The sequence below is a fragment of the Athene noctua genome, chromosome 26, assembly GCF_965140245.1.
Source record: "Athene noctua chromosome 26, bAthNoc1.hap1.1, whole genome shotgun sequence".
Lineage (NCBI taxonomy): Eukaryota > Metazoa > Chordata > Aves > Strigiformes > Strigidae > Athene > Athene noctua.
The window spans coordinates 2,283,381-2,302,363 of NC_134062.1; the positions used below are offsets into that span (position 1 = coordinate 2,283,381).

At 47.4% G+C, this 18,983-nt stretch overlaps 3 protein-coding genes across 4 annotated transcripts; 1 reads left to right on the forward strand and 2 right to left on the reverse strand.

Moving 5' to 3' along the window:
• Window positions 1-500: 500 nt before the first annotated feature.
• On the reverse strand, window positions 501-5,792 carry NKAPD1 (NKAP domain containing 1). 2 transcript variants are annotated; one of them, XM_074927385.1, is made up of 5 exons: window positions 5,502-5,792; window positions 4,410-4,510; window positions 3,235-3,387; window positions 2,625-2,678; window positions 501-1,861 (listed from the first exon to the last, which is right to left on the reverse strand). In XM_074927385.1, exons 1-5 carry the CDS (start codon window positions 5,568-5,570, stop codon window positions 1,339-1,341), a joined length of 900 nt encoding a protein of 299 aa, XP_074783486.1. In that variant the 5' UTR covers window positions 5,571-5,792; the 3' UTR covers window positions 501-1,338. The 2 variants fall into 2 exon arrangements, with proteins under 2 accessions (XP_074783486.1, XP_074783485.1); XM_074927384.1 differs by having other exon boundaries at window positions 3,235-3,390; window positions 5,502-5,790.
• A 97-nt stretch (window positions 5,793-5,889) lies between these two features.
• On the forward strand, window positions 5,890-9,759 carry PIH1D2 (PIH1 domain containing 2). The gene is made up of 5 exons (XM_074927417.1): window positions 5,890-6,109; window positions 6,199-6,322; window positions 6,711-6,956; window positions 7,483-7,748; window positions 7,865-9,759. Exons 1-5 carry the CDS (start codon window positions 5,948-5,950, stop codon window positions 8,042-8,044), a joined length of 978 nt encoding a protein of 325 aa, XP_074783518.1. The 5' UTR covers window positions 5,890-5,947; the 3' UTR covers window positions 8,045-9,759.
• Window positions 9,624-18,713, reverse strand: DLAT (dihydrolipoamide S-acetyltransferase). Its single transcript, XM_074927416.1, has 14 exons — window positions 18,393-18,713; window positions 17,753-17,854; window positions 17,306-17,430; window positions 17,039-17,195; window positions 15,817-15,943; window positions 15,246-15,442; window positions 14,544-14,703; window positions 14,244-14,311; window positions 13,466-13,558; window positions 13,265-13,372; window positions 12,607-12,722; window positions 12,186-12,348; window positions 11,886-12,022; window positions 9,624-11,073 (listed from the first exon to the last, which is right to left on the reverse strand). The coding sequence occupies exons 1-14, from the start codon at window positions 18,636-18,638 to the stop codon at window positions 10,944-10,946; spliced, it is 1,929 nt and encodes a 642-aa protein (XP_074783517.1). The 5' UTR covers window positions 18,639-18,713; the 3' UTR covers window positions 9,624-10,943.
• Between the last annotated feature and the right edge of the window lie 270 nt (window positions 18,714-18,983).

Here is an 18,983-nt window from a genome sequence, read left to right on the forward strand (position 1 = left end):
AGAGACTCATCCCCCCTCTCTGCCCCCTCCTGGCAGGGAGTTGCAGAGGGCCAGGAGGTCTCCCCTCAGCCTCCTCTTCTCCAGACTGAACCCCCCCAGTTCCCCCAGCCGCTCCCCAGCAGACCTGTGCTCCAGACCCTGCCCCAGCTCCGTTGCCCTTCTCTGGCCACGCTCGAGTCATTCAATGGCCTTTTTGGGGTGAGGGGCCCAACACTGAACCCAGGAATCGAGGGGCGGCCTCCCCAGTGCCGAGCCCAGGGGTACTTGTTTAGGCGTAGACTAAAGCTGGAGCTGTGCTCAGTCACTGACAATCACCCTCAGCACAGCACGTTTCTGTGATGGCCACTTGCCACTCCAGCCTCTCCTTTCAGCCCTCCACAGCCACCTGGTTCGGTCAGGCAGAAACACATGGCACAGGGAGAACACAAGGACCACCTAGACTCCTCAGGCCTGTGCTCTGTCCCCGGGCTTTACTCCAAAACAATGACAAAAGCATCAAACGTGTCTGGATTTATTTATTTTCTTAAAAGGCTTGGCTGTTCAACTGCAGGGAGAACGGCCCAGTACCAATTTCTCCAGTAATACACTGGGCAGACCAGAGACAGAACACAACACCCACCAAGGCATCTCTGTCAGCACAAACGGTTTCAGCATCCCCCTAGAAAGAACGAAGGAAAGGTAGACACAATGGCCAGCCCACGCCAGGATTCAGAGAGAAGTCTAAAACAAGCAAATGCACTGGTGTCTTTTCTTCATCATTACGGAGGGAGTCACTGCACCTTCAGCTGGAGTGAGAGCATTCCCTCATGCTCCCTTCTGTGTCCAGCTGACCACGGGCGTGCTGCCACAAAGGTCTGCTTTTGTTGGAGGATGGGAAGATAAAGCTACTGTAGGGTTAAATCCAGTGACACTTCCTCTGTTACGAGACTTTTTGTGTCCCCCCCTCTCCTATTGCAAATCTTAGTCATTGATTTGGTAGCCCAAAAAATGCAATCTGTTAAAAACTGAATTTTTAAAAAAATAAAAATGGTGCAAACATGCCTGTTTTCCCCCTGCAGACAGCCTATTTTCGTGCATCAGAGGTCAACCTGGTCACAGAAAAAGGATCTGAAGTTGGCAGGACCAGTCAACCTGTGAGACAGGCCACTGCCCCCCTAGTTTTCTGAACGTCAAGTCAATGAAAAGCACTGCAGGATGCTGAGGCTGTTTTTCCCCCTGTGGGCTGGCAGGATGTGTATAAACCACAGTGTTGAAACAAGTTGTACCACGGGGCAGTGCTGAAAGATAAATACCTGCCTCTGTCCTCTACCTTATGGTTTGAGCTGCAGCCTAGACTCATCAGTCTTCATCTGAGCTGTCCTCTGATTTTTCATCGCCAGCCACCTTCCAGTTCTTCCTCTTGCTCCTCTTCTCTGGTACTTCACTGTGGCTCTCTGACACAGAATTGCGACGTTTCTTTCTCTTTTTTGTGGGCCGTTTCTCTTTTTTCTCCTCGGATTCACTGTCCTCGGAGCTGCTGGTGGTTGAGCTGCTTGCATGAGAAAAGTCACTTTCCTGCCCAGAAGAAGAGGTAGGTTCCCTGGCAGGCACTTTCCGGGTCTTTTTCTTACGCTTGTGTTTCCCTTTCCGGGTGCTTGAAGTCTCCTCTTCTGAGCACTCACTCTCCCGGGAAGAATCTGATGATGTTCTCCCTTGCTCCTTTTTCTTTTTCTTTCTCTTTTTGTGTGATCGCTTTTTTTGCTTCTTCTTGTGCGATTTCTTTGTCTTTTTCCGTCTGTGCGACTCACGGGCAGTTTGCTTTCCCAGATGAGACGACTTCTTCCCATTGATGGCGTTTTGTTCATCTCGTTCTTGCTGGTCACTGTAAAAAGAACAAAGGAGGACCAGAAAGAAGCAGACAGGCAGGCACAAGGCAGCTGAGCCTTTTCTGTCTCAAAGTTTTAAGCAAGCCCATCAATTCGTTCGGCTAGAGCAGGGAAGCAGGTACTTTGACAGGTGTGGTAGGTGCATTTTTTTTTCCAAGTACTTGTTAACAGCTTGGGTCCACACCTTGCTGATACCCCTGCATAAGGTATTTGAGCCAGAACCAAGGAGAATGTGTACTGAAAGCCACTGAGTGATGAAAACTCATTTATAGCAGGTTACTTCAAATCCATATGCCTGGCAGATATTGTACGTAATGACTGTTAAATGTAGTTTAAAATTAATTCTATCCAAGATCTTATTTTACAAGTAAGTCTCCACTCTCCAGGATACTACAAGAATTTATATTCTCCAGATAAGGAGAAACAGAAAATACAGGTGCACTATAGTGGAAAGAAGAACCCGGAGCTGGTATTTGAGAGGGTGTATACTGAGTTGATGTGGATTCAGCCTACTACAGATAGACCTTCCAGATTCACTGCATTTTAGTAACTCAAGGTAAAGCTGACTGTCTAATTACTACTCCCCTCCTAAGACTCAGACAAGGGGGAACCACATTCATGGACTAGATTTTTTTCAGTGGGTGTCTGTAACTAAAGAGCGCTGCTTTTCTGTATTAAAAACTTAAAACTCAGTTGGCAAAATTCCCTGCATAATCGGTCAGAAGATTCTGGATACATTAGTAAGCCTGTGTGCCTTACCTATCTGTATCAAACTCTTCAGGGTACAACTCTTTATAGCCACTGTGACCCCATCTGTAAGAAAGCAGAACCACCTGTTAGGAACAGACAAGGTGTTTAAGGAAAAAATATAATTCCGAAAAGACAGAGCCACAGAACGAACGTGAGTTTAGAAAGCAAAGAACGCCTATCAGAACCTTCTCAACAAAGGAAGGGAGGAAATATGACTGATTTGGTTGGTACTATTTAAATACATCTTATGTTCTCAGACTTTTTTCCACTTCAAATTATGGAAAACTACAACTAAAATTCTTTTAAATAACCCTAGCTTGCATTTTCTCAAGGTTTTTTTAAGATCCTCGGGCAAAGTAATAAATACTAAGCTTAGTTCCCATGCTTAGGACTGAGCTTTTGCCAGCTTACTGTGATTTAGGAACTCTATAGATGAACTCAAACTAGGTATTCTGTGACACTGCAGAAGTTCATGCATGTTACTTATTCATTCTCAAAATGAGAACAAGCATTATTTTATGGGAATACATACTGAACATGTACTAACTTTTTGGTACAGGACTCCAAAAAGGTGTTTTAATTACAGCTATAATCACAGAACATTAATTCCCCCACAGACCTGTCTGGCATGTTGGCTTCACACTCATAGAGCTTTTTATTCCAGGATCGGGCCCTAAGGAGATCATCTTCAACTAGGTCAAGAAAGTGTGAGTTCCTTGTTTTCCAGTCAGCCCTGTAGCCCTCCTCATCAAATCCATCACTGCGCATCCGACTGCTGCAGAAAGAGAACAGTTGTCCTTCAGCTGCCAGCTCTGATGGAGAAACTTTCTGAGCAAGGGGTTAGTCCAGCGAGAGGAGCAAAAATCCAGCAAGTCTTGGATGTCCATCTATGCAAGAAGACCAGCTATCATTTTAACAGACAGTCACCGACAACAGCTCTCACAAAACCAGTTCAGTAGCTAACACTGGTTTTCAAAACTTACTACAACCCTCTGGGCACAGCAAAATTCTTGACAGAGATGCTCCCAATGCAAAATTAGAGGAAGGGGTTATCCTGCCTGTCACAACAAATGCAGTTCTCTAGAATACTCTGCAGGAGCAGCAAAAAAGGAGAAGCTGAAGGAGCCAACTTACTAGAACTGCAATTTGATCAGGTACCAGGACTAAGACCCCAAATCCACAGAAAGCACCAGCATTTTGACTGCTCTCACATGCCTGCGGCTTTAGTTTTGTTTCCTGAGCCAAGCAGCAGCCATGGACTTGACATGAGTCTGAAAGGTGGTGTACCCCAAGATGCTAAAACATTCCTGCAACATTCACTGTAAAGTCTTCATGGTAGTAACCTTCCCCCTGCCCTCCCCAAACCCAGCTTGTGAGATCCTCAGGCACGTCAGAATGATTTAACAGGTACCACACAAGCAGCAGTCAACACTGGTGTGTTACAATAGTGCAGGACCCCACACTGTAACAGTTTTGTTTACTGCTGACCTAAACAGCAATACGTTAGACTTTCCTCACAACATTCTGACATATTACTCAAGCACTTCCTAGCCCATTCCTTCAGAGAGCCCAGCCTACTTAACGCTGTATTTTGAGGACTATACATCTAGATGAAGAGATAAAAGGTTCGACTTGAGCAGAAGTCTGACCTCTTTTCAGGGACTCATTAAGGAGAAAATCAATGCATCTGTAGTCTTCATATATTGTAAACAGAATGCTCTGAAAGTGTTATAACACAAAAGGGTTCAGCAACTAAGTCAAGACAATTATCTCCTCCACACAACTGAAACACACCTGGAGGTGTCCGACAGCATTCTGCTTTGCCTTTTCCAGTAAGTCTCTTCTGTCTGCTTCTCCCACTCCCTTATTTTCCACATTTCTGTCTCTTCCTGAATCTGAAAGTCACAGAAAGGAAACAAGTGTAACATTAGGGAAACTTTACAGAGATGCAGCATGTAAGGTCAGCTCCTAGGTCAACACTCCTGCTAACAAAACTCACAGCAAACTTTCCTATCATACTAAAACTAGTTATTATTTGTAGCTATAACCAAGGTAACCAGAAGAGAACCTCTTGATGGTAATACCCTACCAAAGCACACAGGTACAATACCACCAGAAATGTTGGGTTTGCCTGATTTTATCATCTCAGCCGTTCTGGCTGCCCTGCCTTGTCACTCACTACCATCCCAGACACACGGACTGTTAGAGAACTCGGTATGGAAATACCATCTGGAAGGACCAAGCCAGAATGAGAAGTTACACCACAGGCTGAAAAACCACAGCATGCAAGTTCTGCGTGGTCTGGCACAGATTTATGTTTACGGACACTGTAAATGAGTGATTTCATAAACATAGGAAACAAAATGAATCCTGCTGGATGATGTCAGGATTTAATAGTTTGCTAAAGTTAAGGGAGTTTCTTAATCTTGCACTAAAATACTGGCTGTGCACAGTAACAGAAAGTTTAAATTCCCTGATTCAATTAAAAATACGCACGCAGCACAACAAGAAAAAAAAACAAAACAAACCCAAACAATTAAAAGTTTGCTGCTTTTAAAAAGGCAGACCACGATTTTAGTGAAAGTTCTGAGGGAAGATGTTTTACATAGGGCAGCTCGTACAGGCAAATACACCCGGACATTCCCTCGCCAGGGTGAGAGCTCATGAAAACCAGGCGTAAACCGCAGGCGAGACGAACGCTGCTCACAAGCCCCTTCCCGCCCGCTCCGCGCCCCGCAGCACCGGGGAGGGCCCGGCCCCGGCGGAGCCCCGGGCCTCGCGCTCGGCCCCGCCGCCTGCAGGCGCGGGCACGGGGCAGCGCCGGGCGGAGGAGCCGCCACGGAGCCGGCGGAGGGCGAGGGGCCGCCGGCGGGGCCGCGGCCGTACCTTGTTGTGCGCGCCCGTGTGCCGGATGACGTTCCGCAGCAGCACCTTCCCCACCGGCACCCGGGACATCCTCTCGCCCTACGCGGCCCCGCGGACGCCGGCCCGGCGGCAACCCCCGGGGCCGGGCTGGCGGCCGCTCGCCGGGGAAGGCCGGGCCTGGCTCTCGGCTCCCCACCGGAGGCCGGTTCCCGCCAGGTCGCCTCCGCCCGGCAGCGCGGAGCCGCCGCGGGGCCCCCAGGCGCTGGCGGGCAGCGGGCGGAACGGCCCGGCGGCGGCTCCCAGGCGCGGCGGGCGGCGGGCGGCGCGGGGCCGGGCCCGGGGGAGCGGGGCGAGGGCGCTGGCGGGGCCGGAACTCGCGGCAGCAGGAGGCGGCCGGGGCGGGCGGGCGGGCCCGCGGCCCTTCCGGTCGGCGTCGCTAAGCGACGGCGGGCGGCACGGCGGGCGGCATGGCGGGCGCGGCGGCGGCCGCGCAGCTCTGGGCGCTGCTGGACGAGATGGCGGAGAACGACCCCCGGGGCTACCGCCGCCTCCTGCGGCAGCAGCGCGCCGAGGCCGAGCGGCTCCGCGCCCCGCCGGAGCCTCGCCTGTGCCTGCGCGCCCGCCCCGCGGTGGGTGCGCGGGTTTTGGGGCCCGGGTGCTGGGGAAGGTGGGGGGGCTGCGCGGGCGCGGAGCTCAGCCGCGGGTCGGTCTCTTGCAGGGCGCGGGCGCGGGGCCGCTCTTCATCAACGTCTGCAGCTGGAAAAGGGTCCCGGCGCCCCGGGCCCCCGCCGAGCCGCTGCCGGTCCGCGCGGGGCCGCTGCAAGAAGCGTCTGGCGAAGGAGGTGGGTGCGCGGCGCTGCGCCTCGGCCCGCGCCTGCCCGCGGAGCGCCCGGCGCGGCTGGGCCGGGGCGTGCGGCTGGGCCGAGGCTGCTCTGAGCGCGGGGGGGGAAAAACCGGGGAAGCACAAAAATGGGACGCACCGAAATCCTGAGAAGTGCTCCGGCACCGGGAGCCTCACAGTCGCGCCCGTTAACTTGTTGCCGTGCTCCTCCTCGAACGCGGGCTGCGGGATGGGCACACGGAGGGGTCTCACCTCTGGGTGAGGTTGATAAACTCTGCCCAGAAGCTACAGATTCATTTCCTTTGCTTTTATAATAAATCAAGCGATTATAAAGAATGTCAGCATACGGTACCGTAGCACTAATTCTGACACGTAACTTTTTTTTATAGACGTCTACAGCATTATAGATATTGCATATAGCCCAGATGTTCTCCAGAGGGCAGAAGAAAACCCAGAAAAAATGCAGCACTTGATCCACTTGACACTTAGATTTGTTGAGGAGCGATGCAAACTTGTCCTTTCTTATTTGTACACCGTTGAATCATTCAAACTGAAGGGAAGCCTGGAAAAGATGCAGCAACGTCTGACGGGACAGCAGATGCCAACTCCACGTTTCAGTCAGAGCACGAGGAAGGGTATGTAGAGATCTGCTGTCCTTTCTCTTTCAGATTCTCCAACATTTATTCAGGCTTCATCTCTCTAACCCCAATCCTTGCCATAAGCATAAACCAAATGCTTCTTTAAGAGTTCAGAATAAGGCAGTAGGATTCAGACCAGACTTTAGTTTAACCCTGCTGGCCTACCTGTGTTCATCTGTTTTACAGTTGAGAAACTGTAAGGACACTGAAACAGCAAATTCCCTTTTTCTTATATCCACTAGACATGGGAACTCCACTTGGGTTTGATCCTTTGAGGCGCTAAGTTTCTTTCACTCTAACCTGAGTAAAAGGGATTGCTGCTGTAACTAGTAGTCAAAAACTTAACCTTTAACCTATTGGCAATAAAACCAAATCATGGCTGAAGGAGAAACTGCCAGTGTGTCTTCAGCTGACAAAACTGCTAATTACAGTTAAAACTTTCGTGATACGATTGTCAAGTGGCATAACATTACAGATCTTAGTAACTGAGGGATATGTGTGAAAAACTTATTTTTCTTGAAAGAACTGACACTTGATCAGCTGCTGCACACTCTGGAAGCTGAGGACTGCAGCAACGCTCCCGTGCTCCTGAAGGAAGAAAGTGTGACACAGTCTAAAGTGCATCTGATAGAGGAGATTACCAGTCCTGAAATGCCAGAGAAGCCAAGTGCCCCTGTCTATGAAATGATCACTGTGAAGGATGCAAACAAAAACCCACTCAAAATTGAACTCAGAATTGAATTGCCTAAGGTTAGCTCTGTTTCTGAGTGTGATCTGAGAATTTCAAAGGTAAGACAGCAGAAAGAATAACCTTGTGTTTTCTGTCTAGTATCGAATTCCTAGAAACGCTTACTGCTAATCTGTTGTCAAGTAGTTAATCAAGTATTTTAATTTTCTTGGTTTAGGACGACGTAATTATTGAAGTCCCTGAAAAATACAAATTACAACTAGATCTGCCAGAACTGGTGGATGAAGAAACAGCTACAGCAGTATTTAACAAAGGAAAACGGGTATTGTTGATCACAGTGCCAGTTGCCAAGAGATCTTCAAAGCCTGCCTTCTCTCCAGGTCACGGTCACAGCTGAGAGCACAAAAAGCCTCAAATGAGAATCCTTAATTTTTAGATGGTGATGAGGTTGGTATTTTTTTTAATGACCTTCTAATCTTCAGTGGTGAATACCTTAAATGCCTTTAGAAGATGTATGTAGAGGAACACCAGGACCACCCAACTTGGGAAAAAAAATAAGTAAAGATTGTAAATATTCAGGGAGTACCTGAATATGTCAACAGTTGTAGCAAAGAACCATAAATACATACATGCTTTACTACATCATTAATTCTGCCTTCAGGTATAGCAAGAACAGTTGTGAAGTCTTTTTGCTAAATAATTGGTTACTAGATTCCCATGATTAGAACAGCTCTCACATTTTTTAATGCCAGAACAAGCAGCAGAGTGTCATACACAGTTCTACCAGCTGCCCTGCACGCTGCTGCTGTTCTCTTTAGGACAATTCCTGCTGATCTTACCTGGAGTAGGCTTTGTGGTCTTTTCAGTCACTGAATATGCTTCACCTCACTTCTTACCAGTTTGGTAAGTTCTGAACGAGACCATAAAACAACGGGCTTACTCTGTACTACGCAAAACAGCACATAAAGATTCAAAGCTCAGGAACCCTCAGCATGAAGCTAGCAACCAAAACCAGTCTTGGAGCAGCACTTCAACTAGGAAAACCATCTGCGTTAGTTTACCCAGATACACAAACCACAAAGGAATACAAAGCAACACAAAATTACTTCAGTGATTAGTAAGCATTACTAGAATTAATTGAGAAAGGGACAAAAGTTTAAGTGATCTTAGTTTCATGACTGGTTTAGTAGTAGGGTCATTCTTACGGCTTCCATGACACATTTGCACTACAATCTGTACTGATACCAGATCAGAAACTGCTGTTTCTGATAAATTGGTTTTGAGCTGCAACTTTAAAATGCAGCTTTACAAACGAGTAAGTACTCCCAGTTTTCCCCCTTCTTTCTTTCAAAGAAACTTAGATTTTGCGTTGAAATACTGTTCAGTTGCAAGTCCAAGCTGAAATTGCAGCAGTGCACAAGCTGTCCTGTTGCACCAGGAGTCACCCTCAGCACTCCAAGCACACACAACTCAAAAAACCCTACAGAGTGCAAGTGTTCCAGTCTGACAGTCACTCACAGAGTGTTTCCGCAACATGAACTATTTCGTGTTCTCACTGCAGGAGGAAAGTGGAAGGTCTCCGTAGCCAGAACTTCGAGGTTCTGGTGAAAACTGCAGCAAGGAAGCCAGGAAGATTAAAGTTTGCTGCTGCGTGACAGTAATAAAGCATGTACTACTTTGGAACATTTGTGATGACAGTTTAAAGTTAATAGGGTGAGTTTCACTCTCAGACTGAGAGGCTGAACAGCTCTGACTGTGCTACAGCAGTACAGTAAAGCCACACACAACTGAACAGAAAAGCACCAGAACGTGTTTTAGTAGTTGTCAATTCCAAACATTTAATAGAATGTAGGTTCACTAGAGCAGGTCTGGAACCAAGATATTTTAAGATAATGAAAAAAACAAAACCTTAATGCACTTTTTTTTTTGCTTAAGCCAGACATGAAAACCAGGTATCACAGCAACCGGACATTAAATAGTTCCCACAAAAATATTTAATTTCCACAGTATTTTCTTTCAACATCTTTAGTGAATTTTGTAGAACTTTACAGGAAACAGTACTTGATGCAATATACAGAATAATAGATGAGCTTTAACTTCTTTCTTTTTTTTTTTTTTTAAAAACTTTTCCCCCCCTATTTAATTATCCTGGTCACTCTGTAGTAACTACACAGTCGTCCTTTTTACACTGACATTTCCCTGTGGAAAGTGGAATTTAAGAACGTTCAGCACTGCACCCCTTTCAGGATACAATGACTGGGGTAACTGGACACAAGTCCAACAAACTACTGAAGCATTGTACATACAGTATATACATGGGTAGCACATTCTGCAGCTCACTGGGGCTGGGACAACATAGACAATTCAGGGAAGAACCACAGTACCAATGACTAGTGTCCTATGTTAGAATGCTTGAAAAAAATAATTCCAAACATTCGAGTCATCACATGATTAATATCCACGGATGGGATTATCAGCATGTGTGATTTGCCTATATTGGGTTCCAACACACAGATTCTCTTGAACGTTCTGCAAAACAGTTACTTCCATGTCATCGTAGTCTTAGCATGAGGAATAGCAATTAAAGAGTTTTCATACAAAAAGCACATGTAAGTGAAAGTCCATGAGAAGACAGCACATTCCCTGTGGCATCTGAGAGCTGTGATCCCACAGATATCAGTGCTCTTTCACCTTAAAGTGCTCAAATGGGATCACATAGCTGAGAAGGTCCAGACCGGTGCCAAATTCCAAGGGAGATTTGGAATGCGAGCACTTGGCCTTTGAGAAACTATTCCCAGGCGCTTCAGTCCCTTAGTGCCTCTGTCACACTCACCCACCCCAGCAGAACAGGATAACGAGGGAATTCACCTTCTACTAACTTGCACGTTTCAGTTACCATCTCATCTGAACTCCTGGGAAAAGGTGTTTATAATTCAAATTTCTGAGAACACTGAGGTCATGAAATTGCTTGGTATGTACCCCCCTGTTCATCCTAGTTTAGAAGCAGATGGCAGTATGTGTACTGCCTGCATCGTTTTTAAATCTGGGATGCTTAACTCTGTTTTGGAAGAGTTTGCAAGTTAACTGTATAAAAATACAGTATAGCTATAGTATTGCTCCGAAAAGCACTTTTGCAAACTTTTTTTCTGTACATACTGGTAATAACATTACCAGATAATATAATACATATTTAAAATAAAAAAGGAACTCTTTTAATAAGTCTGAACACTAAAGTCTAAATAGCTTGTTTAAAACAAAACAGTGTGACCCAGGAAAATTTTGCTTGCATGGTTAAATTATAGCAGCATGGTTACTGGCTTTTCAAGGAAATTCTTGAACTCAGCAAGCCACTGTGCTCCAACTGCTCCGTCTACAACACGATGGTCACAGCTAAGTGTAACAGACATCACACTAGCCACATCAAATCTGTGAAAAAAAAAAAAAAAAAAAAAAAAGACAAACGTTAACACAATCATCTGCAGGTCAGTGCCACTAACAAAGCAAAAAAGCTTTTATCAGAGAACCAGCAATAGGAGTTGGTGCTAGTAACAGAGGTTTCTCCCTGTGGACTTTTAAAAAAAGATTACACTAGACAGCAGATCATATTCATTCCTTTTCTACAATTAAAAAACACATTTGTATGTTCCCTTTTTACGACAGCAAGCTCCTCTTCCTTTGGATCACAAGAAGAGCCCAACACGATCAAAGAAAGAGCCATTTTAACCAGCAACCTCCAGTTTCCCCATGTATCAGTGATAGACATCTAGGACTGTTAACAAGCTCAAATAATCCTAAACGTGCTCCTGGGTCTGTGCTAACTCAAGCTCCAAACCTGGTGATATTGCACACGGGACACTTGCATTATAATCCATCCCTTAGGTTTTCCTTAAATGCAAATTTAAGCAAGTTGTTAAAGAGGAACAGGTGCCTAAATTGTTGTGGATCCCAGACCCTTTTCCACAGTTTAACCCTTAAAGAAAGAAACAGCATTTAATTAACTTGCAAAGTAGGTGCAAGAATAAATCTATGGCAGATCATTCCTAGGCACTGTGTTTAACACCCGTGTGACCCTTTTATACAAGATCTCACTGCACTTCTTCAGAAGGTACTGAAAGCAGTACGTCAATAATTCATTTTGGTTTTTACATTATAATCTAATAGAAGTGTTAGAAAACTAGCCATTATTTCAAAGTTTGAATTCAGAAGCTCAGTATATGCAGAATCAGATGAATACTTGCCCTTTCTCGTTATCAGCTGGCACTAGCCTTTTCTCTGAGGAACCAACTGCGAGGATGCAGGCTTGAGGTGGATTGATTATGGCAGAGAAATTCTTAATCCCATACATTCCTAAATTGGAAATTGTGAAAGTACCACCCTGCAAGAAAAACACATTCATAGTCAAATTCACAAAAGCTGTTTCACGTGGAGTATTAACGAAGATGGCTGAAACATCACAAAACAGGCTTTGCTCATTCTGAACAGGGCTTCTGAACAGACGTCAAGGGCAGCAGTGTTTAACAGCAATCCGAGTTTCTCACCTGGAATTCATGAGGCTGAAGTTTACCTTCTCGGGCTTTAGTTGCCAAAGAAACCACATCCTTACTAATGGAAGCCAGGCCCTTGATGTGGGCATTAAACACAATAGGGGTTATAAGCCCTGCAGGAGTACTAACTGCAACACTAACATCCACGACGTGATTTCTGCAAGACACAAGGGAGATGCCAGTTAATTTAGCAAGATAACAAAAAAAATTTTCAGCATTGTTCAGACAACTCTAAATTAAATCTGCAACAGTTATTTCATCTTGCACACTAGCCTTAGATGCAAAGTTCTTAGCACTTTAACGAAAACTCCTCAACCTTTGCATTATAGCTGTTCCCCCCCCTCCTCAAATCCCAGGTCTGCTATTTAGCCATGAACAAAGAAAGTTTCTGGCTTCGACCGTACCATAAACTTACTGCCTAATAACTGTGTCCATCCATGAAGAATTTGCCTCAGGCACCTTCAAGCATGCCAGAGCAGAAGCTTTAATTATGAAGTCATTGACAGAAAGCTTAACGTTATCCGAGACCTCCTGTAAATAGAGATTTGAGGCGTCAGTTTGTCTCTTGCACATTAACTCTATTAACTTGGATATCGCTGCCGTGCAGCCTTGTTTAGAGAAAGCATTAGAAAACAATCCCACTACTTCTAAGCATCAATATTTGAAGTGCATGAATACACCTCCTTCATAATTTAAGGCGGCCCAATCTTTCTTAATGTCTGTTTTTCCCCAAACTTGGGTTAAAAGTTATTATTTTGCTTGAATTTCTACCCTTTTTTTACCCTTAAAAACCTTTTTACCCTTTTGCCCTACTTCCCAGCTGGAAGAATCAAACACCACCAAGCAGAGCACAAAGTGGCCCTCTTAGGGAAGTCAGAAATCAGTGCATGGGTAACAAGTCTTACTCTGTCACAGACAGTCCAGAACTGATCTACAACAGGTAGAAATGGCACTGAAAAAGACTAATTTTTTCAAGCCAAAATGGCACTATCAACAATAAGCAGGGTGGGCAAACCTGTGAGAGAATGCAGCTTTCCCCACACACACATTCTCACCATGCCTAAATGCTTTACCTGATTGAGTTCTTTCCTTAGCACCAGTACTTCTCCCATGTTTACATCAACAGAAAGGTAATAGTGAGGTATTGTTTGTTTAGACTGCATCAGCCGCTGAGCAATGACCTGCAGGTATACAACGAAAACAAGGACAATAAATCCATTTGGAGAGCTCATGGCTGCAATTAATGACCTCTGAGAGGAATCAAGTCTCCTCACCCTCCGAATGTTGCTGATAGGGATATCTGTGAAGGTCCCCACTGGTGCTGCTGCAACTGCAGCAGCTGCAGGAACTGCCTCTGGTGCTGGAGCCTGCAATCAGAGAAAGGCAGCACAATTCACAGCACTGTCCAAACTGTACAGAATAATTCGGTATGTGGGATGAGTGTTGAGACTGAGGTGTCTCTGGCTTAAGAGCAGCAGGTCTTTCTACTCTCTAACCTCACCTCTCCAGTACCCACTAGATTCCTCAGAATTCCTATATTCAATGATTACATCGAATGAGTTAGAAATACAACACTGATACACGCTGCTACGAAGCCCCCAGAGTAGGAAGCCCCGATAGATGGCTGGTTTACATCCAGCAGGGGGGTGTGCTGGAGGGCACTCTCAAACTGCACTTGGCCACATCTCTTCCAGCAGCACACAAAGCAACACTTTCATTGTCTCATATAAATGACAAGCAATGGCACAAGAACAGACCTGGGGACAGGCTGTTGGTTCCTAAGTCTGGTTTTCATTCTCATTGCCTCTTTTCAGCAATGTTGAATCAGCAGGGACTGAGTTCACCTCAATCAGTGAAATACGAAAAGCACAAATAAACGAAGAAAACTTTGTGTTTCTGACAGGCTAAGCTTTACAACCTAACAGTCACCACAGCCCACATAGCATCATAACCAATCCAGCAATAACAGTTCCACACAGTTACTGCGTTTCTCCAGAGCATTTCCATCACTACAATAAAATATCCATTCTTGCAGACCTCGAGCCTACTCACTGGAGCGGCCTTTGGTGGCACAAATGACTCCACATCTTTCTTTGTGATTCTACCATCTGGTCCAGTACCTAAAAAGGTCAAAGAAAAACATAAAGAGGATTTCAATTATTTGTAACAAGGCATTGCTTCTAAAGGCACCAGTTTTATTCAACAGAGGTAAATCACTTAACACAGGCACTGGTGAGGACAGCTGCACAGTCAGCAAGTCTCTGACAGGGATGAAAGAAAAGAACAGGCAAGTATGTACCTAGAGGGACAGACACTTGATAGTGGGAGCAAGGAAGCAGAACAGCAACCTACCTTTCACTTGGGCAAGGTCAATTCCTTTTTCTGCTGCCATTTTCTTTGCCAGGGGACTAACCAGGATCCTTCCTTTCCGGGGAGGTGGCCCAGCTGTGGGGACTGCTGGAGTAGAAGGAACAGCAGGCTGGGGAGGAGCAGCAGCAGGAGTTGCCACCACCTTAACAGAATCAAAGTCGTTAGCTTCGGGATCATTCAGCAAAAGCTTTGAAGGTACAGTAAGAGAAAAGAACCATCTAATTACCAGTCAAGAGAATAGCAAAAATAGTCACTAATCTGAAAGAATTTTCAGATTCAGAGAAGTTTCCCAGTTGCAGAAATTAAATCAAAAACTTCCTTGGGAAGGAGGCCAACTAAGCTGCTGAACCATACACCCAAAAAACCTGAAATAAATAACTTATGCTCCCAGTTTTCAAGGATGAGGCATTATTACTGGCACAAGCAAGAGGCTGGAGAAGAGATCAGAACGAACGACCATCTGCTCCAGTTTTTGGAGGGCAAACTAGCAATCACTTCTTTGGTCACCTGTCACCAACACGTGTTAGCCTTGCATTCAAAGAATCATAAATGTTAATGCTGGAGGCTTAATGCTAATGCTTAATGTTAATGCTGGGCTTCACACTATCAAGCCAGCAGAACAGTTCAGATCAGACTTCTTAATGGTCCCTGTAATTTTTCTCACAAGCCACGAATGGTTCTTACAGGAGGAGGAGGAGGAGGAGGAGGAGGAGCAGCTTGTGCCTTCATGTCAGTTACTGCAGTGTCCTGGTAGTCAGCAAAGGCTGGGATATCACTCTCTTTCTCCACAATGATGCAGAGAGTTGTTCCTAATGGCACATCTCTTGTTCCTTCAGGCACTAAGATTTTTGCCAAGTAGCCTTCTTCCTGCACTTCAAAGCCTGTAAGGGAAAGAAAGAAAACTGGTTTGGTGCCCGATGCAGCTGACGAGTTCCTCTAAACGCTGCTTCTAAAGACGTTGGTAGCTAAAGCGCTGCCTGCTAACTACAGGACAAGATAATCCTTTTCAGTGCAATTAGCAGGGAAGCATCTCCATGCACTGTACATTACTGAGAGATATTTGATGAAGAAATAGAAGTGTTTTAGGAGCTCCAATGTTTAGCTCTCCAACGGATCGAGAAGTTAACAAAATTTCTTTTAGCTGCCCCACAGCTTCACACCCTGGGCAGCCGGGAGAACAGCTGGCACAGAGCCCACTCTGGATCCTCCCCTTTGAAGGGCACCTCATCCATTCTTGACTTTGGAGTTGACTCACCTATTGTGGCTTTATCTGTCTCAATTTCTGCCAGTAAGTCTCCCTCATTCAGTTTTTCCCCAACCTTCTTCTCCCATCTCTGCACTGTGCCCATTGTCATGGTAGGTGACAGGGCAGGGAGAGTGACCTGTGAAGCCAGAGGATACAAGAGAATCAGATTCTGGTAATCCAAAAGGAACACGGTTTTAACTCCTGACTAAATGATGCCAACCTAAAGAACTTGCCAGCCTTTAATGCACTCCTAGATCTGGCTCCATTACAGCAAAGCACAGTGCTGTCCCATATTGCTAGTTTGGCTTCTTTTATCAAGGCCTAAGCAAGAAAACAAGCAAAAGCAAAGAGCATGAAATCTATATAGCAAAATAATTATTAACACCATCGCACTGGGAGTATCTTGCAGCTGCTATCTGCAAGGCTAAAAGGAAGGAAGAAGCAAGTCACTTTGCCTGTGACAAACAGGCAAGGCCCCTTTAAAAGCTATACAGACTTGTCTTCCAAGCAGCACTCGGAGATGCATGTTCTGTGCGCAAACACACGATGTGCGAGCACAGAGCAAAACGGAACAGATAAGGCAGGCAGTGGGAAGTAAGCAAGTCTAGTAGCTAAAACACAAGTCAAATTAAGAAGCCTTTCATTAATTCTCTGTTCAGTGACTGAATGCATAACATCTCAGACAAATCAGTTCCCACGTGTCATCTGTGGAATGAGGTTTTAGTATTCCAGGTTTTCGTTTTCAAACAAATGTCAGAAATACCCCACTACAAAGTGCTCAAATACAACAACAGCGGATATACCCTTCAGTATCTAAGCAAGGTACAAAGATTATCCTCAAATACAACTCATTATCAGTCACCCACACACACATCTGGTGTGTTCATCAGAGTATTCACCGACTTGAGTTCTGCTCTGAGACGTAAGCAGGGCCTTCAGAGCTTATTCGCACTTAACACCAGGTCTTTTTCTACCAGAACTGCCCAAATAATGCAAATGTAGCAGGTTTTTCTAAACTGCTGGAGACAAGTCTCTCCTCTACTAGCAGCTGGGATGCTAAAATTATTTTCTGATAAAAAGCTTTCTGGGACCTCCCCAAACACCCAAACAGTTCAGCTGGCAGATACTCCTGCAATTATAGCTAGTAACTATTGGTAGTAACTGGAGCTAGCAATGCCAAAGACAGAAAAAGAGTATAACAAGCCTTAAATCATCAGCAACGCTCTCTTACCTGCATGTGGGGAGGGTAAGAGCTGCCAGGAGCCTGAGGAGAAGGCTGAGTTGGTGGTGAGGGAGCTGCAGCTTGAGGGGGAGGCACTGAGGCTGCAGGGGGAGCAGATGCTGCAGAATCCAGAGTATAATTTTTAAAGGCATCAACATATTCAGGCCTAGAAGGAAACACAGAACCACAAAACCCGTCAGATGACTGTCTGCAAGCCAAGGCACACAAGAAGCCCCGAGAGAGAAAATTCAACTCAAGGTTTAGCAATATACATACTTTTCTACTGTGATACATATTACAGCCCCAATAGGAACATCTCTTGTTCCTTCTGGCACCAGGATCTTGGCCAAGTAGCATTCCTCCACACTCTCAAAGCCAACTGTTGCTTTGTCTGTCTCCACCTTTGAGAGAGAACAAGATTATCATGGCAACGGAAAAGATCAGTGAGCTCAGAGCCTTCCAGTCTGACCGTGTAGGGTCACAACACACACAATTCTGCACAAATTACCCCGTGGCACCAGCTGTAGGAAAGCATGCTCTCAAACAGGTTACACGCTGCTGCTGCTCAGGAAGAGGAAAAGCAGCAACCAGCTTTGAAAGGCTTGTTCCCAGCAGCATCTGTTGGGATCTGTGATCTTTAACCCAAGATCTGTGTTCAAGCGAGAACCCAGGATGAACACGCAGCTCATCAGAAATGCAGCACAGCCTGTGCCCCCAGGATACCTCTGCTATGAGCTCCCCTTCGCCGATCTTGTCACCCTCCTTCTTCTCCCAGCGTGCGATGGTGCCCATCTGCATGGTGGGGGACAGAGCTGGCAAGGCCACCTGTGAGGAACAGGGCAGTGGTACAACCCAGACAGCCCTGACAGTGGGAACCCCACATCCAGGGCACAGGCTGGGACAGGGGGCACAAAGGGGAGCCCATCTGCAAATCCCCAGCGGGTCAGAACTGCCTCCAACCTGCTGGTAAGGCCCCAGGACAAACCAATACTGGGCTGCTAAGACGGGGCTGACCGAGAAAGGGAGAAGCTACGCCAGGGGAGCCGGAGAGGTACAGGGGAAAAAGACTCGGGGTAAAGGAGGTGGTGGCCGGTGACAGTACAGGGATCTGGGGCAGCAAGGCCATGAGAACCGCGGGAGTGGGGAAGGAAGAGCTACAGTTCCCCAGGGCAAACCGAGCTGCTCGGTGAGGGGGAGCAACACCCGAAGAGAGAAAGCGAAGGGGCTGCCCCCGAGGCAGGGAGGGGTACGGGGACGGGACAGAGTCCGTCCTCGGGGGGCCCCGGTGGATACAGAGGCACGAACATCGGGGGGTGGGGGGCACCCAGGCTGCCTAGGATGGGGGGAGGGGGGCGGCTCTCACCTTCTGGTGTGCCGGGAGGCTGCAGCGGCGGCACGGGACGAGCCGGGGCCAAGCAGAAAGCAGCAGGAGCCCTTCAGGCCGGTGCACGGGGCGGCCCCACGCTGGGCCGCGGCCCAACGGCGCAGCCCCGACCCCCACCGCCGCGCCGCGGCCGGCCCCAGCGGTCCCGAGCGCCCGGGAGCTCCGCGCCAGACCGGGAGCTCCCGCCGCGTCCCAGGCGACGCGTCGCACCAACACCCGCCACATGCTGGAGCCGGAGCCGGAGCTGGAGCCGGAGCCGCGGCCCCGCCGCCGCCGCTCGGTGACCTCCTCTGTCCGGGCACGGCGCCGCACGGCGCGGCGCGACACCACCGCGCTGCCGTAAAGCGCGGCGGGGCGGGGCCGCCGTGTCATGGCGCCGCGGGGGCTGCGGGGCGCAGCGGCGGGGGGCGGGCGGCTACTCGGGGCCGCAGGAGCCCCGCCGGGCAGAGGGGGCGACCTGGGGGCTGGCCCGGCGGCCCCCGGGATCTACCCCAAGGCAGCAGCGCGTACCGGGCCCGCCGTGCTCCCGCGGGGGGCACTCGGGAGAGACGCGTGCTCGCGCCCCCAGAA

Coding starts and splice junctions, on each gene's coding strand:
- NKAPD1 (XM_074927384.1), bottom strand. CDS start 5,570: ATGTCCCGGGTGCCGGTGGGGAAGGTGCTGCTGCGGAACGTCATCCGG. Junction 2,679..3,234: donor GAAGCCAACATGCCAGACAG/GTCTGTGGGGGA, acceptor GCTTTCTTACAG/ATGGGGTCACAGTGGCTATA. Junction 1,862..2,624: donor GAAGAGTTTGATACAGATAG/GTAAGGCACACA, acceptor TTCTTTTTACAG/TGACCAGCAAGAACGAGATG.
- PIH1D2 (XM_074927417.1), top strand. CDS start 5,948: ATGGCGGGCGCGGCGGCGGCCGCGCAGCTCTGGGCGCTGCTGGACGAG. Junction 6,110..6,198: donor GCCTGCGCGCCCGCCCCGCG/GTGGGTGCGCGG, acceptor GGTCTCTTGCAG/GGCGCGGGCGCGGGGCCGCT. Junction 7,749..7,864: donor GTGATCTGAGAATTTCAAAG/GTAAGACAGCAG, acceptor TTCTTGGTTTAG/GACGACGTAATTATTGAAGT.
- DLAT (XM_074927416.1), bottom strand. CDS start 18,638: ATGTGGCGGGTGTTGGTGCGACGCGTCGCCTGGGACGCGGCGGGAGCT. Junction 17,196..17,305: donor ATATGTATCACAGTAGAAAA/GTATGTATATTG, acceptor GTTTCCTTCTAG/GCCTGAATATGTTGATGCCT. Junction 15,944..17,038: donor CTTACCCTCCCCACATGCAG/GTAAGAGAGCGT, acceptor CTGGCTTCACAG/GTCACTCTCCCTGCCCTGTC.